The 26073-nt window shown below is 39.0% G+C and overlaps 1 protein-coding gene across 3 annotated transcripts in view; it reads left to right on the top strand.

Moving 5' to 3' along the window:
- The window catches only part of LOC311528424 (sodium channel protein type 2 subunit alpha-like), a 119281-nt gene that overhangs the window by 71762 nt on the left and 21446 nt on the right, over positions 1-26073 (top strand). For all 3 annotated transcript variants that reach the window (XM_084643446.1, XM_084643444.1, XM_084643445.1), the window contains 3 exons: positions 19982-20102; positions 21121-21275; positions 22943-23116. In XM_084643446.1, the coding sequence (XP_084499572.1) occupies positions 19982-20102; positions 21121-21275; positions 22943-23116 (450 nt within the window). The remainder of the gene's footprint in view (positions 1-19981; positions 20103-21120; positions 21276-22942; positions 23117-26073) is intronic.

The following is a 26073-nucleotide window of genomic DNA, read 5'->3' as shown; positions in this document are numbered from 1 at the left end:
TTATGTGAAGTTTTAGGACTTGATGCAAATTTCATAAGACATCATTTCGGTAGTAATTATAACAATGATCAGAGTTTGTGAAATCTGAATATTGTTGAAGGCCCTTGAGTATTACAACTGAGAACTCAAGGATATCTCTCTGCATAAACCTGATCTAATTTTTTATATATGAAAAGTAAAAAAATATACGTGGGCAATTTCCAAAGATGAATACTAAGACATCATAGTATAAATAGACCAATGAGTGATTTTTAGACCCGCTGAAAAATGTTGTAAATAATCTTACTGGTGAGTTTGAGCTCAGAGAATATAGCCAGCTGATAGGGAGTATTCCATATCCCTTCTGAAGTGTCATTTATACCAGTACCTTAAAACTGTGCAGGAGTACAGACTAACCATTATACTGTATATAGCTGTAACAGTAGCTTACATGAAAAAATGATACTATTTTTACTGTAAATAAGTGTTGGTTATTGTGCAAAAAGTAGACAAAGGATTTTTTTTAACCAAACCAAAAAATCCAATAAACCAACAGCTTCATCAAAATAGACATGGCTGACACCTTGGAGATTAATGGAGATAATATTCTCAGACAAAAACAGCGAGGAGTCCAGTGGCATCTTAAAGACTAACCGATTTATTTGGGCATAAGCTTTCATGGGTAAAAAAACCACTTCTTCCATGCATCTGAAGAAGTGGGTTTTTTACCCACGAAAGCTTTTGTCCAAATAAATCTGTTAGTCTTTAAGGTGCCACCGGACTCCTCATTGTTTTTGTGGATACAGACTAACACGGCTACCCCTCTGGTACTTGATTCTCAGACAAAGAAAACTTTGTACAGTGGAGTTATGGCTCAGAGTACATATTATAAGTTAAGGGTAAGTAAATTCAAAACAAAATTTCAAGGGCATAATTATTTTTAAAAATATTAGAAATCCAGAAATTTGAGCTTTAAGATGTCTACAGTCTATTACTGTAAACATCCTCAGTTTAGAATAGACCTGGTTCTTGTATAGCTTGTGGGTGGAGTGCAGAAAGTATACAATATGTGTGATGCTTCACCATTACAGTACGTTTTGTTTTTTCTATTTAGGAGGTACACGTTCATGACTGCACATTGGAGGGTAGTCTGTTATATTTTTTTGTTTTAATGATTCACATATAATAGATGGCACCTGGAACCGTACTGAACTCTGAGGAATAATGCTTTATTATGTGCCACCTTGGCCTCTCAAACTAGTCTCTTTTCTGTAGTATTCAGCCTCTTCCTATGGTTCAGACTCACCACAGCCAGAGAACCAACTGTACTTTATGGCATACTTGGTTGGCACTTTTGAATAAGAACCTAAGTAGGGTTTAGGCACAAGCCCCTATCATTAACTTCCTTCAGGAGCTGAAGGACCTCTCAGCAGGATGAACTGTTGAGAATTATCTCGGAAACAGTCTGAGATTCAAAAATGTCAAATAAAATAAAATGTGCTAAAAAACTGAGAGAAGAATCAATCTAAATGGTATCAAACACACACTTAGATCTAAGGCTTCCATACACTCACCAAGGCATGCCTAATCATTTCAGTTTAAAGAAAATGTTATGCTCAGAGCATTAGCAAGCTGTGTCAATTAGTTTCTCAAGCTCTTTTTCTTTCCACTCTGCCATGCCAAAGTTATAGTCACTGGTTCTGTGACCTTGAGTCTTTCAGAGGAACTTCCTTCTTTCTTTCCCTAGAACCTCACTCCTCCTTTCCTTCATTCTCATTATACCCTGGAGAGTCTTTGAAGTCCAGGTGCATTAGAATTCAAACCTTGAAGTAATCTTTTTCATTAGCATATTGATGATAAGTTTGATCAAGTCCAGCATCTGTGTCACTAACTTGGCCTCTAGCATGATGTCCATTCGTGTTCTAATTTTATTCCATATTGTGGGTTACCTTCTTTTCCAACTTCTGTCTCTGAGATATATTATTTCTAATGCTCCTTTGGACTTGCATATACACACTCAGAATTTCTCTCCTGCTGATGCTTGTCCATAAATATATAGCTTCCTCTGTATTCCAGGCTAAATTACAATCCTTCCATTGCCTGCAGAGAATCTCTGCATGCCTTTGCTTATATGTTAAATGATAGACCAGTTTCTCTCAGTCAGTCATACAGTTCCCATATTTTCAAAGAATGCCATATATTTCAACATCCAATATCAGATATGATTTACGGAAAGATGATATTCCATTATTCACAATATGCTATCTGTCTAATCAGGAATATGAAGTGTATGTCTTTATTTATGAATTACACATAGTTTTAAAGAAGGCCCGTCGGCACACCCATCTGAAGGTTAAGAATAAGCCATTGTGGTTTTTGTAGTCAACAATTATATAAACATTTTTGGTATGGATGGACAAGGTTGCCTGAGAGTTCTTTTTTCCCCTCATTTAATATTGTTTGGGTGACATTGTATTTTTTCAAACTTTCAAATGTTTGGATTACTTTCAAGTTGAACCTTACTTCTAAATTTCCTGCTTTTTCTAATGATTGTGTTTGATAAATACAATGATATGTGCTTTTCTCCAATCTAGCAAAGTTATTTTTCTGATAAATTCCTTAGAATTTTTTAAAAAATGTTTATTACATGCATTAGGAACTAGGGAGGCTCATAAGTTCTGTAGGGCACTTGGAGTCAGGGAATGGGATAGAGTAAAGCTGACTAGAAGTTCTGTATGGATTTTGACTTCACAATTGACTTCTACACATCGGCTACTCCATACTCTCCAGGCTCTGTTTACTTCTTCAGGCTCCATACCTTCTTTCCATCTCTCTATCCAAGCGCTTTCTTCCGCCAGCTATTCTATAGTCCCCAAGACCTTAGTATATCAGCATGAACCAGGTTCATGATGCAGGCTTTAGATGAATCATTAAGTCTTCAGGGAGGAAAACCTGGCACTGCAAGCAAGAGTCAATACAAGGAACCTAAGAGAGAAGTGGTCAGATGACTTTGGCTGGATGGAATCTTGCTGGTGAAGGCCGCAAAATTCATCAGCACAAGTACGTGGAGCTTAAGAGATCTGCAAGCACTCTTCATTGGGGTCAGGATGGCCCTGGAAATTTGATTTCCATAGGGCTGTAGTAATCACTAGTAGCAAAAGAAATTGGAGTCCAGCTGCTTGTGCTGGTCTCTGCTCGTGGACTATTACTGGCAGTGGTTAGCTACCTAACATTCCAACATGCACATTTACAGTGTGTATCAATGGATGTTGGGTAGTTAAGGAATGGGACCATGGTAGTTAGGAATTCCATGTTTATTTTTATCTCAAGCCCCATTACTTTCCATTCCTCCCTACTGCATTAGCTCTGGGTCTCACTGTGGGAGAAGATGGCCCTATCTGTACCTCTTTTGTATGTGTAGAAATGCTGTCATCTGCCCTTTGCTGGTAGTATGTGAGAAACAATTCTGAGGCTTGATGAACAAGTTGTGAAAATTCTGTTGCCACCAGCCTAACCCATGCATATTGATGATTCTGCTACTCCCTATCTTCTGTATACAGGAGGCTGAAGATTACACATACCTCCTGTCCCAGTGTTTAAAAATTAGATATACAATATCATCTGCTCCACTTTCTCTCTCAAGGGATTCCGTTAAAACATAACTCTTTGTTGGGAGAAGGTCTGGTACCTTAGAACCAGGGATAAGGGATGAGACAGCATTTCCCTTCCCCCAAACATTGCACAGGGTTCTTAGAGTACACTTAGCACATCAGAATGCCCTCAAAAGACACCCCCTTCAACAGGACTTCATTTTACCAGGAAGGAGTTGTGGGAAGCTATGTTGGCTCAGGTACTAAAGTATTAATTTTTTTTGGTGGCATAGCCATACTTAAGGGGAGAGCACTAGAAACATTTATTTGACTGTCTGTCTCCATTGACAAGACATGAGAGAAGTGGGGTGGAGGGAGCTGAGGCAGATGCCAGGAGCAATTAATTGAGTTGGAAATTACAGCTGCTGGTAGTTGAGAGAATGGACTTCAATTTTCCTATTTTTACACTCTGATAAATCAGAGTGCAAAAACCCTCTAGCAATCCGTTTTCTTTTTTGAAGGCTGTCTCCACAGGAAATGGGCTAGAGACTTACTTTAAGAAGAAAGAGAAAGACAGAAAGGTGTGACTAATTTGACAGTGAATAAATAACTTCCCAAATGTGCCTCTTCCTGTCTTAAAATGGTTATGTGCTCTAGAGATCTCACCAAAATCATTCAAATAAATCTCATTAGAAATTTCTAGGACAATTTGTGTTTTAGAGCAAATGTGGCAAAATCATTTGACATTCTTTAAAAAAATACCTATTATTTCTGAGTCCCATATTCCAAAAGCAACTTATCCAAATCATCTCAAATTTGGTTTAAAAAAGTTTCCCTGCCCTACATTTGCCACATATTAAATGGAAATTACATTTTTAGGATATTAGGGGAAGAGGTATTAGAATGGAAACTAAATTAAAATCTTAACTTTGGAGAAGCAACTGTCTCTTCATAACACAGTTTATTGATGGTGTATCAGAGTACTCAGGGCTATGCTACATGTAGTCTAAATGTTCAGTACGATCAGCAATGGACTTTGGAAAAATGAAGTTGTCTATTCTGTATTGTTCCTGTATTTTACAACTGTTTCACTTCTGTCATGATATTGCACTCATAGACGTTCCAGAGACATGTCCTATTTGACTTCAAAACAGTATCTAAGTTCCTCCAAGTCATACCACATCTCTTTTTAGAAGTCTGCTAGCTCTTTATCAGTTGGTACCTTCAAAAGAGGCCTTTTGTGTGGTTAACTCTTCATAGGTTAAGTTAAACATTGTGCATAGGAGGAGATGATACTAGCTTGGCTGGTACATGACTGTCTCCCACAGGCTCTTCACGTCTTCCCAAGAAAAGTCTTGAAAGCTGACATATTGGAGATATATTTGTACTTTTAAATGAATATGATCATTATTTACTCTGAAACATTTAGACAGCTATATGTTTCTCTTTTACATGTACTTGGAAATATAGCAGTTCTTTTGTCACTACCCATCTGTATCTCTGACAGACTCCCTGGTAGCATCTACTTAGAGCACCCGTCAGACCTTTCCCATGTGGACCCTAAAATACCCCTATATATATTTATACATGCACACTGGGCAGCTGCACACACATTTTTGCTTGTGAATTTCAGGTCTTAATTTAAAAAAAAAACTGCCTGGTTTGAAATTTTCATTTACAACAATGAAAGCAGCAAAATTTTTACAGTGCCTTAAGACATCACAAATCACTTTCTAGTAACACTGGGGAATGCGCTCCCCCGAATCCCTATTTGAACATAGAAGACCCTGAACATAGGTGGAACTACTGGAGTGCCACTTTGTGGAGTATGGGGCTGGATGCAGGGAGCCATTTTTGGGAGCATAGCTTCACCTGCCCAGGACAAAGGTGGTTTTGGGGAGCAGGGTGTAATATGTTATTACATGAATCTACCACCCAAATCTTTTTCTCCCAACCATGCCACAGGATGCAGGATCCAGGAAGATTACAACAGCCTTGAATATGCAGTAGAAGTTGCTTAGTGGTTCTGGTGCAATGCTGATATGTGGTATGCCTTTTCAGCCAGCTCCTGGGCAGCACCTTGAGATAACACCAAGACTATTTATTTGGGCTTAATGTGGGGAATACAATTTAGCTCAAGGAAATTAAAAGTTAATCCATGGTGTAGAGTTAATAATTGAGCTGAACTGAGTGAAAATGAATATACCTTCAGTTTATACTTAAAGTGGAAGAAGGCAGGATTTTTTTTTAATTGACCAGGCTTATACTTGCAGAAAAGTAGGTGCACAACAGCAAACAGATAGAACAATGGAAGTAATCCATTTCAGCACTGAAAATGCAGAGAAATTCAGATGACGTTTGCTGATGGGCCAGAAAAAGTATCTAATTTTAAACGGTAACTGGTGTCTTTTAGAAGAGGTTCAATTTAGCTTATAGACTTTAATCCTAATATAAAATATGTCTGATCAATACAATGTATGGAGTGGGTTAACCTTCACACACATCAGAATCCTAGCTATTGTATTCTGTACCAGTTAACAAATATTGAGTGGATTAAAATGCCAGCAAGAAGACCATTACAGTAAACAATCTGGGAGATCAGAAGTCAGAGTTAATATTGGTGCATCAAAGAAGAAGAACTGAATTCTAGATATTTTTTCAGTTAGTGGAAAGCTGACTCTGCAACTGCAGATTCATGACGATCTGAAGAAAAGGCCTGAATCAATCAGAATTCCAAGATTCCTGACCACAAGTGATGCTTATTTTGAAGATTCTTCTTATTAGCAACCCTCAATTGCCAGCAAAAAGTTGCCATTATCTGGCAGTTGCCAATAAGTGGAAGTCAAGTTTGCAAGGGTGCAGCCAGGGAAGGAAGTACTGGGACATGTCTTCCCCTGGCTTCAGCCCTGTAAACCAGCCTGTGCACAGGGCAGCAGCGGGAAGGGGAGCAGCAGCCCAGACGCCAGGGCTTTCTACAGGAAGTGGAGGTACTGGGGGCTCACGGAGCTGCACAGTACCTCTCCCTGTGCTCTCTGGGGATTAGGGATCAGCATGTTCCATGGGCTTCCTTCCTTGGGTGCAGCGCCTCATCAGGGCAAAGCCTGGAGAGTGCAGAGAGAGAGAGAGACAGTGCGGCTCCCGCTTCCAGGTGGCACAGTCCTTCCCTGCTACTGTCCTTCCCACAGCCCCTTACCTCTTGTGAGGTCCCTGTGCAGAGACAGGTTTGCGGGGCTGCAGCCCCAGAAGGAAAACACTGGAATGTGCTGAGCACCTGCTGCAGGCAGGTTTGTGGGGCTGCAGCCAGGGAAAGCACATCCCAGCTCTTCCTGTCCTGGCTGCAGCCTTGCAAACCTGCACCTGGGGCCTTTCTTAATAAGCATCATGCTGTTGCCAATATCCAAATCCCATTAACACTAAGGTCAATGGGACAGGAATGGTTCCCACCAAAATGTTGCTATTAACCAGAAGTTGTTAATATATGGAATACTATTTAGCAGAATTCACTGCATATATATATATATGAATCATCATAAAATTGGAGGAATAAGTCTCAAGTTAATATCTGAAATCAGCAATAAATAGTTCAGGTTAGCAACATTAAAATGATTCTTTAACATCTATGCCCCCTAATCCTCAGAACAAGGACTGAAATCCTGGCCTCTCATTGACTTTGATGGGGCTAGGATTTCACCCAAGATCAGTAAATAGTAGAAAGAGAGAAGGTGTTGCCCCTTCCTACAGCTGTGAGTGACCATGAAGTTTCAGTATATCATCGTATATCATCACCCGTAATGACCTGATCAGTATGTTCACAGCTTTGCAAACCAGTAGCCTGAATTCCCCTTCCCTGCCACCTGGCCAATTCAAAGGGCCAGTTCCTTCCCAAATGGCACTACACCAGGGGCGGGCAAACTTTTTGGCCTGAGGGCCACACCGGGTTTCTGAAATTGTATGGAGGGCCAGTTAGGGAAGGCTGTGCCATCCCAAACAGTCAGGCATGGCCCAGGCCCCCTGCCCCATCCGACCCCCCCCCTGCATCTTGCCCCCTGATGCCCCCCCCAGGACTCCTGCCCCATCCAAGCCCCCCATCCCCCGGGCCTCCTGCCCCATCCCCTGACTGCCCCAGGACCCCCCACCCCTGACTGTCCCTCACGGCCCCATCCAACCCCTCCTCTCATTCCTGACTATCCCCTTGGGACCTCTGCCCCATCTAACCACCCCTTCTCCCTGTCCCCTGACTGGCCCTGGAACCCCTGCCCCTGACTGCCCCCCGCCGTCCCATCCAACCCCCCTTTCCTTCCTGACTGCCCCCCGGAACCGCTGCCCCAATTCAACCGCCCTGTTCCCCGCCCTCTGATCACCCTGACCCCAATTCACACCCCTGCCCCTGACCACCACCCCGAACTCCCCTGCCCTCTATCCAACCCTCCCTGCTCCCTACCCCGCTGCCTGGAGCACCGGTGGCTGGCAGTGCTACAGCCGCGCCGCCCAGAGCACCAGGACAGGCAGCCGCGCTGCCCGGCTGGAGCCAGCCACGGCACCATGCATCACAGAGCACCAGGTCAGGCCACAATGCTCTGGGTGAGGGGCTGTGAGCTCCTGCCGGGCAGCGCAGTGAGCTGAGGCTGTGGGGGACGGGGAACAGCAGGGGAGGTGCTGGGGGCTAGCCTCCCGGGCCAGGAGCTCAGGGGCTGGGCAGCAGGGTCCCGCGGACTGGTTGTGGCCCGTGGGCCGTAGTTTGCCCACCTCTGCACTACACCATCCAAAGTATCAGCTTCTTCAGAGTGCTTGATAGGTGGATCTGTAATGTGTCAGCCCACTGTCTCAAATGCCACTGATGGGCCAGGTCCAACCATCCAGCTGGCCCATTCCTTCTCAAATGGATCAAGAAACTTTAGAAATATACATAAAATAATAATGTTAAAATATTTTTTTACATAATACAGTACCTCACAGTATCTAATTTGGATAGAAATTCAAGGAGAATTCACCGTTTTGTGAGGTATTTCTACATGTAAATTCTATCATTGTTAAAAGAATGGAAGCAGGAACTATACAACAGAAAACCTCAAAGTATTTTGCTTATTGTATGCATTCAGTTTAGAACGATAAAATATGGTCAATTAAATGAAGAGTAAACAATTTAAGCATAAAAATTTGAAGAATATTCTGCCAAGAGTTAAAATAATGTTTGTTAAGATTTATCTTTAAAGCTATCATATACTTTCAAAATCTGTGCTAGCCATATTGTTATGTAGTTAGCTCATTTTTGTTTCTTGATTGTGAGCCACAATTTTGCAGAACAGTTATTAGCTGCAGCTCCTATATTTTATATTCATCTGATGATACTAGATATAAACTTAGAGTAGATCCCTAGGAATGTTTGTTGAACTCTGTTGTCAGCCAATATGTATGCTCCTTTTTGCCAACTGATAAAATATTTAGTAAATATATTTTGACTGTTTTGAAGCCATGTTTACATGAGAGTTTCCAAAGAGAAGAAAAGTAGAGGTACTGTAATCTTGAACTTCACTGCCTACCATTCTTACTTCTCACAGGGGTAAAACCAAGCTGGAGCAATCAAGAATGCAGCTCTGGTGCTTTTTAACCAGGTAGAGCAACGTATCACCACTTTTACACAGGTTACCTAAGCAAGTTATACATATATAGTCACTTTTCTAATGGATATTGACTGGCCTGCATGCTACTCAGCTATGTTCCTTCCCCATCCATTGCAAGATAGTAGAAAAGTGCACAGCTGCTCTCTGCTGAGTCATGTGACTCACATCACAGCATGGTCAGGCAAGACTGGCAACCCCAACATACGTTTGACTCTGCTAATGACTCTTCTAGATATTTTTTATAAAGTACTTTAACAGTAACTGCATGTTTTACAGGTTTTGGTAATATGGATCAAAACATTAAAGGAATGTTTAACTTTAAAAAGAACAAAGAAAAAAGGGAGCATGCACAGTTTTTAAAAATATAAAAACAACCCTTTTTGATTCAGCCCTTATAAATATATTGTTTTAATAAACAAAGTTCTAGGTGATTTATGTAATGCTTATTGTCACATTCCTTAATGAAAATAATTGGAACATTTCAAAATCGACTTATTCACAAAAATATTTACATTTATTTATATTTTGAAATGCTTAATGCAAACTTGCTAGGTACTAAGAGTGATATTCTGTATTCATTTGGGCACCCACATATCTTGAATTTTCATAAACTGCATATGAACAGGACATATAATTTATGCCAAAAGTAATATTCAGCAGAAACAAATAGAAAAACAAAAAGCACTTCACAGAAGAAGAGAAGAGAGAACAGAAGTGCCAGAAATAAGCCTTTACAAACATTCTCTTCCAAAAACCAAAGAAACTAAAAATCATTTGCATAATAAAATTCTTCTGTCAAATACAATTATTTTGGAATGCACATGTTATGATACCTGAGTCTGTGTTTCAAATCTGGGACTCACATTACTCCGTATAAATCAGAGTAACTTAAGCAATGAACATTTCTTTTTAAAAAGTTGCACTGTTACATTTATCCACTGTTTTTTTTAAATAAAAGGCAAATGTGCTCTCCATTGCAGCATAACTGACAGAACTCTCACTGATTGATAATAGCAAATATGACGCAAAAATTGATAAAAGTTTTATAAAAGTTTATAACATTTATAAAAGTGATGCACCTGTTTCTGCTCTAATGCCAGTGTAAATCTTGAACAACTCTAATGACTTTAACAGGATTGCTGTGGATTTACATCAGTGTAGCTCTGAGTAGAATTTGACATGATTGCAGCTTGTAAGGACTAAGGATCCAATCCTGCAACTAGACCCATAGGAACAAAATGTTGTGCCCACATGGAGCCCCACTGGCTTCAAAGGGAATCTGCACAGATAAGAATCCAACTGCAGGGTTAGTACCAAAATTTTGAGTGGACTACAGAAAAGAGAAGTCACAAGGATGCCTTCCATCCTCCAATGTAACAAGATGGCTGTGCTGGGGGGGAGCATTTGACCCATCTTGTTAAAGGTTTAGCAAGATTAACTCTGCGCTCTCCTCCCCACATACCCAGGAGGCATTGTGGCACAATATGTCTTTCAAAAGAAAAACGCCACCATTCAGGTCATGCACCTGCTCATAAGAAGATTTTGCCTCATAGGAGACATAACTGAGCCTTCAATGTTAAAATTATGTATGGTGTAGACATTTGACATCTATATTTTTAAATGACCTTAACTGGGCAATAACTAAAATCTACCTTACTGGACCTTATGTACTGATAGAAATTCACAGTACTGTGTAGCATACACACTGTTTCAGTTTCAGGGCAAATATCATAATGATATAAATCAAGATATGCTTGAGCTAATCCAAAAGACCAGAATAAAGCTCTAAGAGATGCAATTAGCAGAGTTATTTTCATAGTATACATGCAAACTTAATGATATTTGAGATTAATGGTTTGGTTCCAGGCAATTTTGAATAGGGAATTCCTTTATTTATATTATATTTTGTCAACCAAATCAGACAGCAATTTGTAACAGTCAAAACTCAAAGTTTGAAATGAATAGCTGGATTATTAAAGGCAATTTGTAATGGCTGAGTCCCTTTATTTATATTATTGTCACTTTGAATCATGAAGCACTTTGTAAAGCTTAAAATTTTAGCAGCCGGCTCCTGCTCCCATTGAAATCTAGAGCAAAATTAAATGGGGGCAAGAACGGGTCTTAAGTGAATACATTCTGATGGAAATGGGCCAACAACATACTGTTGGTCAAGGTTTGTTTTGATGATTTAAACTGTTGAAATTAGAAAATGCACTACTTTCAAAAGAAGAGTACGTAGGCTCACTATACACTCTAATGAATGTAGTTACTCAAATATTCTGGTTCTTACTAATGCATTACTATTTATGCCTATTTGTCACATTCTATACAATAATGTGTATAATTATATTTTTTTTCAGAACAGCACTAAGCCCATAGAAGTAGTTTTTCCTTGATACTCTAGGCGTCGGGAGAGGAGGTTCTGCCCTAATTTAAGCATGTTGTTTTGCTGATTCAGGCCTTGAGAATGCTGCATCATAAACAAATAGTTTCAACTGTATCCCTGTATAGAATAAGAGACCTCTCTGCAGGTACTGAGCAGTATCTACAGGGAATGGGAAATTCTAGAGGCTGATAATCCTATGCATAAAATGAAAGGACAATTTAACAAAGAATTATTTTGTAATCCATACAATATCTTGAACTTTCTTGATATTTTTATTGGTATTACTATTAGAAAAATCAGCATTAAAACCTTTTCTAAACGACAACCATTCTTTCTTAATTTTAGGGGGGTTTGTAATTTACTTCACTTGATTTTCGACACTTGTGATTGCCTGAAAGATAAATGAAGAGCAGGCTAAGGAATTGCACTCTTTCTTATATTAATGAAAATAAACTACTCTTCTCTCATTTGCTGTTTAACAAATGTAACAATTGTGATGTCTGGAATAGTGGCAACAGAGTCCTGTGTTGGGCAAGAACAGTTAAAGAACTGACTTTACTTTTCATTGACAATGATTGGAAGTATTAATGATTGATAGTTGTCAGCCTTTATTCTATGACCCTTGATGTCAGTGACTAAGATCTTACTGATTTCAGTGGTGAAGGATGAGGCCATAAATGAGTTCTATTCTACCTAGTTTAAATATATCATATTATTATTCTCACCATGTACAGCTTAAATCATTTAATGAAGCAACAGCTCACAATTCCAGTGACAGGAAGAAATTTCAAAAAAAATTAGTTCTATTTAAATAATATGCAAGAGTTCTTCTATCTAAAATATTTCAAACTGATTCCCCTTTATTACTAGGTGGCCTTGGGACAAATACCAGCAAATTAATTGTGTGATTAATGTGAAATTCAGAAACGACTTTTGGCATAACCTTAGGATCAGGTCTAAGAACCTCTTTTATGAAAAGATGTACGGTGGATCAGCTCCATGGCCTTTAGTTCCCTCACCCTTCTGGCTGACGTTATGGCAACAGTGAATGCCATTTTAATACACACTCAGCCAAGGGTTCAAATGCTGACTTCACAAATGTAAATAAAAACCAAATAAAATCCCAAGGAGAGACAGGTGAGTCCAGAATGTCTCAAAGGTTATTAACTAACAATTGAAGATTGTCCAGATTTGGCCTGTAAACTTGAGACGTCCAGTGCTGCATTGGCCTCATTCTGAGATATGCAAACAGCGTCATATAAGTCTTAGCTGCCATGAGACCTAGGAAGAAAATTACTTTCTGTGTTAGACATATTTCAGAGTTTAAAACAGACTGCACTATTTTTAAAAAACTGTCCTCTGATAAAAAGATTTTTCCTACCAACAAGTCCAATATGAAGTCTATGAATATAGTTCTCTGAGTTGGGCAGAAATTCATCTTTTTGACATTCAGAAGCATCTCCAAGTCTGAAAAAAGGGTGGTTGTACAGCAGTGTGGCTTGATAGATCCTTGCAAACAGCAGCCTTCAACAGCCAATCACTCAATTATGGGCAAACAACAATACGCTGCTTTTTCATATAAGCCACTACTATAGAAAGGCACTTTGTAAACACTATTGGTGTGGTTAACAGGCCAAATGGGAGCATGATGTATTGGAAATGGCCTCCCAACACCTTAAAAGAAGGTACTTTTGATGACTGTATTGGACAGAAATATGAAAATATGCGTTCTTTCACTCAAGCATCACAAACCGGTCTAGAGCTGAAAATGAAGGGATTATGGAGGCCAGAGTTAACATACATATGGAAATTTTAGTTATGTATTTGTTCAGATTCCTTAAATCTAAATTCAGATGAAACTGAACTTTTTCTATACCAAAAAGTCTCTTGAATAAAACTCAACCTCTCAGGTTTTAGATACCTCCTCAACAGCTCCTATCAGAAGGAATTTCTGCACTTCTGAAAGTAAAATAGCCTCATGAGAAGGTTCTGTGAAAAGGGTAGGGTATAAGGAATTGAACGGGGGCAGTTTCTCAAATTGAATGACCTAGTCCTTTTCTATAATTTCTAGCACCGATTTGTCCAGTGTATTATGAAACAACCCTCCATCTGATGAGAAAATATGCTAGCCTGTCTCCAAACAGAGGAAGGGAAGGATCCCCACTGATTGGTTCTGGATTCTCGATCCTATTAGCAAATCTGAGGCTTGGTTGTTCACCAGAGACAACAGGGAGAAAGCAGATTGTTTAGATTTAGGCTTTGATTTGAAAGACCTCTTCTTGTGTTGGCTCTGGAAAGATGTAGCCTGTTGGTGTTGTTACTGATGTCTTTGATTCAATGGGAAATAAGTCAAGGAAGACTGTGTTTCTGATAACCGAAATGAGTAGTCACAGGTCTTCTCCTAGTAAAAGAAATCAAAGTCCAAATAGCAGCTTTCAATCTTGTCTCCTTCAGCTTTTCCAGAAACTCATTTGCCTTTTCACTTAAAAGACCATCCCCACCTCAATTCTCATATCCTCAGCCAGAGAAGAGCAACAAAGCCAAGCTTGTCTTCTCCAGGTAACTTCATGTGCCAGTGCTCTGGCAGAAGAGTTCAAGGTGTCTAAAGAAACTCCAAAAGCATGCTTTGCCACATTGTGACCAACGTTAGGATCACATTTGCTAATTCCTTTTGTCATCTGGCAAATCCTGCACAAACAGTGCCATCTTTTCCCATATCACCTTTCCATCCATAAGGAGGACAATTGAAAAATTCTGATGGCAGCACTCAATAAGGCCATGGACTCCAGGACTGTTAGTCTCCCGCACAACTGTGATGTGAGACCATACCTGCAGGAGGAGGATCAAACAGAAGAAGCAGGAAGAAACAATCTCTTTATTCTTCCTCTGTCATCCTCTAAACACTGATCTGGCCTTGGATCAGTGATGGATTGTACTGGAGATAGTAATGGACCCAGAGAGTGAAGAGAAATAAATGGAGAGAAAACCCTTTGTGGGGACACTGTAGGAGTCTTAGGAGAAGGTGAAGACCAGGGATCGGCAACCTTTGCCATGTGGCCCATCAGGAAATCCGCTGGTGGGCCAGGACGGTTTGTTTACCTGCGTGGCCTCAGGTTCGGCCGATCGCAGCTCCCACTGGCCATGGTTCACCGTTCCAGGCCAATGGGGGCTGCAGTCGGCCGAACCTATGGATGCTGCAGGTAAACAAACCATCCCGGATTTCCCTGACAGGCCGCATGCCAAAGGTTGCCAATCCGTGGTGTAGACAGACCAGGAGAAAGACTAATATTCTCCTCTGCTCTTCTCCTTTTTTCAGGAGAATCAACACTGAACTCAGAACTGACAAAGCCTGTCTCTTCCTCTCATTCAGATCCAAGAAGCCCTCAGAAGCCAAATGTAAATGTCTTCTATGGACCTGAAGATGGAGCTGGAACTGGACAGAGGTCGAAGTTGGAGCTGAAGACCTGGATGGCACAGAATCTGGTGAAATTCATAGATCCACCCGCTTGGTACTTAAAGCTGAAGCCAGAAGTGGCCTGGGTTTTGGAGCCATAACTGTAGCGGCCCTGTCAGAATCAGATAGATCTGACAAATCTGAAATGAGGGATCTGGCACTGCTAACAGTGGCTGTCTTCTTCCTTGACTTCTTCTTCGGAACCAACACAGCTGGAGCTGACAATGTGGCTCTTGGTTCTGTAGCAGGCAGTCTGCTCTTCATCATCACCTGTGCCTTTGAAGACCTGGCTGCTTGAGCAATGGGATCTGGAGCCAGACCTGACAAAGGTTCTGATTTTCTACTGCCTTTAAAGTCTTTCATCTTTCAGGAGTAAGACACAGCAACCGAGACAGGCTTCTTAGACTTTGGATCTGATGAGTGCCCAGCACTGGAGGGTTTAACCTCAAGAGTCTCCTTAAGGAGAAGCACCTGCATCTTTTCTGCCTGTCCTTGCAAGTTCTGGCCATGAAAGTCCAGCAGATGAAACATCCAGAAGGAAACTGGCCCTCTCCCAAGCATTTCAGTCATCTAATGTGGTCATCTGATGCCAGAAAAACAGCCAGGCAGAATGCACATCTCTTGAACCCCAGCTTCTTAAAAACATAAGGATGGTCATATTGGGTCAGACCAATCAATGGTCCATCTAGCCCAGTATCCTGTCTTCCAACAATGGCCAGACCAGATGCTTCAGAGGGAACGAACAGAGCAGGGCAATTTATCCAGTGATCCATCCTCTGTTGTCTAGTCCCAGATACTGGAAGTCAAAGGTACACGCAGAGCCTGGGGTTGCATCCCTGGCCATCTTGACTAATAGTCATTAATGGATCCGCCATCATTGAACTTATCTAATTCTTTTTTAAAACCAGTTATACTTTTGAGCTTCACAACATCCCCTGGCAAAGATTTCAAAGGGTTGACTGTTCATTGTTTGAAGAAATACATCTTTATGTTTGTTTTAAACCTGCTATTAATTGAATTGGGTGATCCCTGGTTCTTGTGTTATGTGAAGTAATAATTAATACATCCTTATTCACTTTCTCCACACCTTTTTTGATTTTATAGACATCTATCATATCCCCCTTAATTGTCTCTTTTCTAAACTGAACAGTCCCAGTCTTAATCTCTCCTCATATGGAAACTGTTCCATATCCCTCATCATTTTTGTTGCCCTGTTTTGTACCTTTTCCAAAACCAATATATGTTTTTTGAGATGGCGCAATCAGAACTGCACACAGTATCCAAGGTCTTAGTGCATCATCAGTTTATATAGTGGCATTACGATATTTTCTGTTTTGTAATCTATCACTTTCCCAATGGTTCCTAATATTGTTAGTTTTTTGACTACCACTGCACGTTGAGAAGATGTTTTTGGAGAACTATCCAAGATCTCTTTCCTGAGTGGAGACAGCTAAATTAGACCTCATCATTGAGTATATAGTTGGGATTATTTTTTCCAAAGTGCATTACTTTGCATTTATTGACACCAAATTTCATCTTTTTTGTTGCCCAGTCACCCACTTTTGTGAGGTCCCTTTATAACTCTTTGCAGCGAGCTTTGGATTTAACTATCTTGAGTAATTTTGTATCATTTGCAAATTTTGCCACCTCACTGTTTATCCCCTTTTCCAGAACTCTGTGAATATATTGAACAGCACATGTTCCAGTACAGATCGTTGTATTAAATAGTAGAGTCCCCACTATTTACCTCTCTCCATTATGAAAACTGATAATTTATTCCTATCCTTTGATTCCTATCTGTTAACCAGTTACTGATCCATGAGAGGATCTACCCTCTCACCCCATGACTGCTTACTTTGCTTAGGAGCTTTTGGTGTGGTACCTTGTCAAGGGCTTTCTAAAGTCTAAGTACACTATCTCCACTGGATCAACCTTGTCCACATGCTTGCTGATACCTTCAAAGAATTCTAACAGATTGGTGAGGAATGATTTCCTTTTATTAGGAAACAACAAGCCATGTTGACTCTTCACCAGCACATGGTGTGTATCTATGTGTCTGATAATTCTGTTCTTTACTAGTTTCAATCAGTTTGCCTGGTATTGCCAGGATTGCCTCTGGAGCCTTTTGTTTAAAAAATTCAGCATTATAGCTATCCTCTGGTCATTTGGTACAGAGGCTCACTTAAGTGATAGGTTACATAGCACAGATAGTAGTTCTGTATTTTCACATTTGAGCTCCTTCTGAACTCTTGGGTGAATACTGTCTGGTCCTGGAGACTTAGTACTGTTTAATTTATTAATTTGTTCCAAAACCTCCAATATTGACATCTCAGTCTGGGACAGTTCCTCAGATTTGTCATCGAAGAAGAATGGGAATCTCCTACACATCCTCTGCAGTTAAGACCGACATAAAGAATTCATTTAGCTTCTGCTTTTTCTTCAGTTTCACCAAGCTACTAACTGACATTAACTAACTAACTATAACTATACTAAACAATTACCAAGACACTAAGAACTGGAGAAAAAAACAACCCAGATCCAAATGGTCTGGAGTGGTTCACTTCCATTTGACACACTGGTTGAAAGGAAGTGAGCTGATAGAAGGCATTGCCCCCCTTTTACAACATCTGGAGATGCTCAGGGCAGAGGCAAAGGGGCCGTGCAAGTGTTCTAACAGGCACTGCTTGGAGAAGGTTCTAACATCAGGCACCACCAGGCAGTGCAATACCCATAAGTGGAAATATGAAGAGCCGCTCGAAGAAGAAATTATAACATGTACAGGATATCATACTTATTATTTAGATATGGATTACTTATCTACAGTAACCCTATTTCTTTAGGCCTGCTCCAAAGCCCAGTGCAGCCAATGGAAAGAGTCACATCAATTTCAATTATGTTTGGATCATGTTCTTTTTTTCCAAATAATTTAACGCCTGACCCTGCAAGCTGTCTCCTGAGTTAATGGAAGGCAAGGATGTAATATCAAGGCCTTATACTTAATAATAAGGCCTTAACTAAAGATCAGTAGAAAATGTAGTTTTCAGAACTGTTCGTCTCCTTTACAAAAGCTACACAAAATTCCAAAAAAGCCATAAGCAATCATAAAGTAGCATCTTATCAAGGTTTATACTGAAACAGAATGTCACAGCCAGTCAGAGCTCAGGTACAGTCACTGCCTTTCAACCATACTCTAGTTTTCCATACAGAGTGCAAATCTGAGCATTCTGATTGATATCCTCAGAATCTGATGTCTATATGTTCACAGACATGACTACTCCTGAATCTCATGTCTACATTTAATCAGTCATTTTGTTTATCATTTTATTCAATTAAATATTTGTTCATTAGATATTTCAGCAAGGTAACAACTACCTGAGAGTGGTGCCTGTTGATTCAGTAGTAACCATATCCTGGGCTGATAAAGGTGTCAGGCTAGATCCCCAGGGTCGTGTAAATTTGTGTAGCTTAACGGAGGTCATGCTCCCCTTGATTGGAAGTCAATGGAGCTACACAGATTTACGCAACATCTAAGGATATGGTACATCAGCCTCAAAGTATTTTGGCCTAGAATAGGATTATTATTTCATGATCAGGAATCAAACTCAAATTTTCAATATAAATAATGACTCTACATTATTCTGTATTCTAATACAACATAGGATCAATCTTTAAATAATACTTTAAATCAGCATCCAATTATCAGTATTAATGTCTCATGTATGTAATGTACTCGATGTATGTACATCAATTCCTATATAAATCCATAAAATTAACTGTAGAGTATGTAGCCATTCATGAGATTATAAATTATATGGCAATAACATTAACAGTTTCTTGCCAATACTATAATCTAAATTACAGTCTTGTAGCATATTACGTCTACTGCTGCATGGTCTATAATGATGTATTTCACTACGGTGCTTTCTTTAAGGCTGGAGACTTGGATACATTACCTATTTAAAACTGAATAAGAATGTATTTCTGATTGAAGTAATTCAAGACACAAATCAACAATATTAACAGCTAAAAACATGTTACAAACTCTTTGATGAGTGCTTGTTTTCACTTTAGTTGTGCTAAAAAATAAATGCATTTAAAAATAGTTTTACTTGCAAATTTAAAAGCAAATATAGGTGCCAGAATAATAGATAGCCTTAAACTGCCAATAGATCAGTGGCCTTATCCCAAGTCCACTAAAATCAGCGGAGAGGCTTCCACTGAGTTCAGGAGCCTTTGGATCAGTCCCTGAATCATGCAATCTTCAGTCCTCAGCAAAACTTCCACTGAAGTCAGTAGGAATTTTGCCTGAGAAAGGACTGCATGATTTGATTATATATAAAGGTAACACATGCATAGTGGAAGATAATGCAAAATAGTGGCTTGTCCTAAAGTTAACTTGCTGCTCCTCTCAACTGACATTACAGTAAGATACTTAAACAACAGGTCATGTGTACTGTCATAAAGATTGCTACTGGAAAAAAGATCTAATTTTCAACATTTCAATCCATACACTGTATATTTTAGAGAAAATACCATTTGTAGTGGACATGAAGATATGTTTGCTGATTTCTGTTGGTTTGGTCATTGTGCTGGAAAGATTAAGTGACATTCCCAGTTTAATCCAATATAATAGGGAGTGAAATAACTAACAGTATGGCATATGCAAATTGCCTAATTTTAATATTATTGAACCTTAATTTCAGAATTCTTATACATGGATCAGGTTAGCGGACAAATTATTTTTTAGAATTTCCTATAAGAAGATATTCTAGAAATCAAACCCACACAACATAGATTTGAATACTACGATTTTACTTATGGTAATGCATATTATCAATATGTAGTTACTGATAATCTTATTTAAAAGTTATGGAGCACTGGCATATTTCAATATCTTCTATAAATAATATATACTTAGGAAAAAATGTTTCCTGTGGGATTTTATTTTCAGAAGCTAAATGCATCCAGCTCATCCGAAGGCAGCACAGTTGATATTGCCCCTCCTGGAGAGGGCGAACAAGCTGAGATTGAACCTGAAGAAGCTCTTGAACCAATAGCCTGTTTTACAAAAGGTAACCAAAACACAATATTGCCTAAAGATCGTGTTAGCAAACTGGGGCTTGATTCAACACAATTTGCTTCTACAACAGTTGGCACTTGAAACGCCATGGGCCTTCTTGGTTTCACTAGCCAAGAGAAGCTACTCCCTTGTCAGTGATAATCAAATGTCAAAATAGGAATTCTCTGGAAGGTGGCTAACTCTCCTCCCTGCTCAATCACTAACATATCTCAATATTAAGATAATTGCAGTATTAATTTTTCCAATCCTATAACTGTGTTTTGTAGTCATTAGAGAAGGCCCTTAGAATTTGGAGCAACTCTGTTTTTCTGAGACAAACAGAACTGACCAATAGCCACAAACACTACTGTGTTTTGGATATACAGTAGAACCTTAGAGTTATGAACACAAAAGTTACGAACTGACCAGACAACCCATAGACCTCATTTGGAACTGGAAGTACGCAATCAGGCAGCAGCAGAGACAAAAAAAAGCAAATACAGTACAGTGCTATGTTAAAAGTAAACTACTGAAAAAAATAAAAGGGAAACCAGCAGTTTTCTTCTGCATAGTAAAGTTTCAAAGCTGTAATAAGCCAATGTTCAGCTGTAAACTTTTGAAAGAACTGTAATGTTCTGTTCAGAGTTATGAACATTTCAGAGTGACGAACAATCTCCATTCACGAGGTGTTCGTAACTCTGAAGTTTTATTGTAGTTCATAGATTGTGTGTAATATTGACAGATATTTTTAAAGTCAATTTCATACTTAGTTGTAAATGCAAATCACTGTCATTTTCTCCCCATGGTTTCACTCCTAGATGTAGTTTAAATCTATTTATTATCACTATTCAGATATTCAGAACCTTATAACGGCAAGTAGGGGATTCCAGTGTCAGATTTTAAAAGTATCTCATAAAGAGAGTGGCTACCAAACTAATAAAATTAATAATAATTTGGATGCCAGAGTGATTAACTACTTCAAAATAAATTGCTATTTTATTCCAATTTCTAGTTATTTAATATGTTTAAAGGTTGTGTGCAGAAGTTCACATGTTGTCAAGTAAGTATAGAAGATGGCAAAGGCAAAATCTGGTGGAATCTTAGGAAAACCTGCTACAGCATAGTTGAACACAACTGGTTTGAGACATTCATTGTCTTCATGATTCTTCTGAGCAGTGGCGCTCTGGTGAGTAAATACTGATGACATATTCTGAAAAATAAGCTTTTAGAAGGGTGATTTATTAAAAGTATGTTTGCATACAGGATAGGTTTTGATCAGTATAAAACTCTAATCAGTTTAAGAAATATTTGGGAATCAGCAGTAGCAAACACTCACTTTATAATGTGCAAGATAAAGAAGCCTTGATAGATGTATTTTAATCACAGCTGTGCAAAATGTTCACGCTGAAACTCAAAAACACTCTAAAAGTTCCTGCATTTCATGTTTCATTACAGTTTTGAAATGTGGACCAAAGTTGGAAGGCTTACTAAGATTCACATATGTTTTGATTAGAGATTGACCAAAACCAAAACACTGGGCTAAACTCTGCTTTTAATTAGACTGGTGTAAATCTGGAGTAACTTTATTATAGCCAGTGGAGTTACCCAGAATTTATAGTGGTTATTTATAGTGCAGAGTTTTGGACCTGAATTCTACTGACCTTTGTTACTGTTTGGATTTTGACCAAAATTTTGAATTGTGAGCCCATCTCTATTTCCGAAAGGACCTGGGCCAATGTATGAGTGCACATCAGAATCATATTAAAACATATACACATTTATGGCTTCAAATTATTTTACTTTAGGATTTGGGGCCATTTGAACTAGCTGGTGAAGCTCTGGAACTCTCTGCATTCTGCTTAAATCATCACTGTCATGCTCCACCCTGGGTCATTGTTGTCTTACTATTATTATTATTTTCTAAATTTTTTGTCATCTTTGGAATGTATAAGATTTCACTAAATGGCAATTGTTTCCAAAAAGATTGTCACTCTTCACCCACTATCCCATTTCAAATTACACATGCTCTACATTTGCTACACTATCAATGGGCATAGTATACTTTCCAAAAACAAATTACCGACATTTCCATAAATACACTTAAATATATATTTTCTTGCCAGTAAACACTGTCTTTTTTCTTGGTTATGCTGATAGGAAAAGCGTTTTATTTAAATGGGGAAGTAAATAAAATCTTCCTCACTACTCCTCTCTGGGAGAATGTACGTATCTGGAAAAGGAGGATTTTTTGAGTTAACCCCTGTATTAAAATATTGGCAGAAAATCATTCTTTGTATTTATTTCTTGATTCAATAATAAAATAGGATCACAAATCCTGAAGTCTCTATAGGCAATAATTCTTATAGGCAAATTTATCACTAATTTCTGTGAGGGTTTATTTAAAGGTTGAGTAAAAATCTGAGTAAGGACCTCAGGATTTGGCCTGGAATTATTTACTTTGATTTTGTAAAACCAAACCTCAATTGTGAAAAAAAAATCACAGACAACTGAGAGTCACACAAACAGTACACAGAATTACATGTAGAGTCCCTATATTTCTTGTTTCTCAAAATAATAGAGACTAGACTTTTCCTTTTGCTTAAGAAAACATATGCTCCATATTCTATTGGAGAAAGCATAAAACAAGACTGCCTCTCTCAAAGTTGGATTCTGTTGAAGCAGATGTAGTGAAATGGGAACTAAGTAATTTAAGAGTTGAAAATAGTGCACAAAGAAGAAAATGAAAATGGTGCACAGACTTTAATCCCTCCGCTTTCTTCATTTATCTAATTGATCTTTCTGAACCAGGAATGAATACTTAGTTATGAATACTTGCAAACGTTGTGTTCACAGGCTTTTGAAGACATATATATAGAGCAGCGCAAGACTATCAAGACCATGCTGGAATATGCTGACAAGGTTTTCACATACATCTTTATTCTGGAAATGCTTCTGAAATGGGTTGCCTATGGTTTTCAAATGTATTTCACTAATGCCTGGTGCTGGCTGGACTTCTTGATTGTTGATGTAAGTTCTTTATTCTTCAAGTCTTTTCTGACTGATTTTCCTATCAACAAAGTTACAAAGCTCACTATTGTGAAGTAGATTTCTAATGAACACAGTACTTTGAGCAAAAATTAATGGAAATTTTACTAACAGCCTGTGGTTATCTGATGGTGTTACTAAAGGTGCATTTATACTCAAAAGAGAAAACTATAACTAACAGAACGTTGCATACTAAACAAAAGCCAGGACATACCAAAGTTAAGGTCCCAAGCAAAACTCCGCAATTTGTGCATATACATTATGACACAGTCTTATTATATGATCACATATTGTTTCTCAAATAATACATTATATCATCATGGAACTTTTCTACAGCCATCCAAACTTTGCATCTAAGATACTATGTTTGGTCCAAATGCTGTCAAAGCTTTATTCCCAAGAGATTATCCTCTACTCTGTTAGTGTTTGCAGTGAAGTAGTGAAAAAGGCAGTGGCATTAACATATGAAATTAGTTAGTGTAGCTGGAGTTTATTAGCTGTTTGACAATTTGTAAGAAATAAGTTAGCTATGACTTGGGAGGGTTTATGATGGAAGAGAAGAGAAGCTTTTCTTGGCTTCCTTCCCAGCCATGGCATATATCTGTACAAAGTCCCTGCAGAGGATGGATCAGTTGATCATTACCAGTTCTGTTCATTTCCTCTGGAGCACCTGACATTGGCCACTGTTGAAAGACAGGATACTGGGCTAAATGGACCTTTAGTCTGACACGGTATGGCTGTTCTTATGATCATTGTCTTAAGGGATCAGTGCTCCCAGAATATTTTGGTCTCCTGCCTTCCAATGTTATCTGACTCAGTCCTTTAGTGAGCCAAAGTGATGTGTGTGTTCAAATGAAAATGGGTATCTTGGAGGCAAAGGTGTTGAAGGTTGTTGCCACTAAATTATTGTATTGCTTCACGAGGCAGTCCAAATTCTGGTCCCTTCATTGTAATGTTTCTGTTAGTATGCTCTAGAACAGCGGTGGGCAAACTTCGGCCCAGGGGCCACATCTGGCCCTTCAGACGTTTTAATTCAGCCCTCAAGCTCTCACCAGGATGCAGGGTCCGGGGCTTGTCCTGCTCCAGCTAGGGAGCGGGATTGGGGGCTTGCCCTGCTCTGCGCATGCCATGGATCTGCATGTCCCCCCTCTGGCTCCTACGTCCAATGAGGATACTTAACTTAGATTCTATTTCCCTAAGTTAAGTATCCTCACACCTTCTTGTCAACTATCTAAATGGGCCATCTTGATTATCACTACAAAAGTTTTTTTCTCCTGCTGATAATAGCTCATCTTAACTAATTAGCCTCTCACAGTTTGTATGGCAACTTCCAACTTATCCATATGTTATATATATATATATATATATCTTCTTACTATATGTTCCATTCGATGTATCCAATGAAGTGGGCTGTAGCCCACGAAAGCTTATGCTTTAATAAATTTGTTAGTCTCTAAGGTGCCACAAGTACTCCTGTTGTTTTTGCAAAAAGAAAAGGAGTACTTGTGGCACCTTAGAGACTAACCAATTTATTTGAACATGAGCTTTTGTGAGCTACAGCTCACTTCATCGGATGTTTTATTACTATCTGATCTCAGATTGTCATTTCTAGATGCATGCTCTTTTAACTCCCATAGTTGTGGTTCAAGTCATTTTTGTTTATATATAAAATAAAACTATTTTAGCACATAAGGGGCATTCCTTATTGTCATATCAGTGAATACTTACATCTGAAAAGTGATTTGTGTTATAAATCTTGTGGGATTAAGTGAAGGTCTTCAGGATTCTTTCAAGTACTGGAATGAAATACGCATATATTCAGGTATACATGTATTCTATACTTCTGGTGGTGGAATGCTATAGTTATACTTTAATCAAAAGAAACACAACTGTGGCAAATTTCCACTTAAAACTGCTTAGATTAGCTTCATTTCAGACATGAAAGTTAATCCTCTCCCGTGGTGGAGTAATTGACATTGAGCAATATTCTCTGATATAGTACAAATATGATTTCATTGCCCGTGTGTCTTTGTAAATATACAGTGGTGGTCAATAAAAAGCTGAAATTCGCCGATAGCTGTCTCACACGTACCTGAGATAGCACTGTACTTTCCTTTATTTAGAACAGGAAATAAGCTTGGAACCTCAATTGCTTATCTATTGGTAAACAATGACTTTTAAATGGCAATCACTATAGTCCAAATCCTGCTTGTTTTACTTTCATAACTCTTATATTATAATGTACAACAATGTGCCGTTAAATGGGTGGTGGTTAGGCTTTTGCTCAATAAGTCATTTTCGGACCTTAGTGATGATGTTAATCATCCTTCTCAAATCTCCCTTTTGGAAGAAGATAGTCAAGAAAGTAGGAATGTGGCAGCTCCATCAACACTAATTTCAGAGATATTAGTCACTATGTTTTTATGTCTGGGTGTGGAACAGCGACTGTATTATTAATATCTAAGGTTTATGAAGTCTTCCTGACAACAGGCCATGGGAAGATGTCCATGCTGAGTTATCACAGCAATCATCAGCCTTTCACAGGTGAACTGCTGCCACTGAAACCTACCAAACTTGTTGGTAAGCGGAAGCATAAAGAAGAGTGTTGTGGAATCTGCACCAGTTACTGGGGTGTCTGCCCACTTTTTGCCAAAGTGTTTTCCTGGTGTTCTATCCACTAGTTCCTGGATTCTAAGGAAGATATGGTGCCTTACAGGAACTGTTATATTATATGGCTGATATCACGTGTTGCTCCATGTATGGCATGGAGCTAAGACTGCAGCCGTGCCCTTTGAGTCTGACCAAATGATCAAGGCTGTAGGGAAGCCTCATGATGTGCTGGTTAGAGCAGTGAACCAGAAGTTAGGAGAACTAGATCCTAATCCTATCTGTTCTATTAACTGGCCACTGCTTGACCCTGGGCAAGTTACATAACCTCT

The sequence above is a fragment of the Lepidochelys olivacea genome, assembly GCF_965140295.1.
Source record: "Lepidochelys olivacea isolate rLepOli2 genome assembly, chromosome: 11".
Lineage (NCBI taxonomy): Eukaryota > Metazoa > Chordata > Testudines > Cheloniidae > Lepidochelys > Lepidochelys olivacea.
Note: the sequence above shows the minus strand (reverse complement) of the source record. Positions and strands in the feature narration are given on the sequence as shown.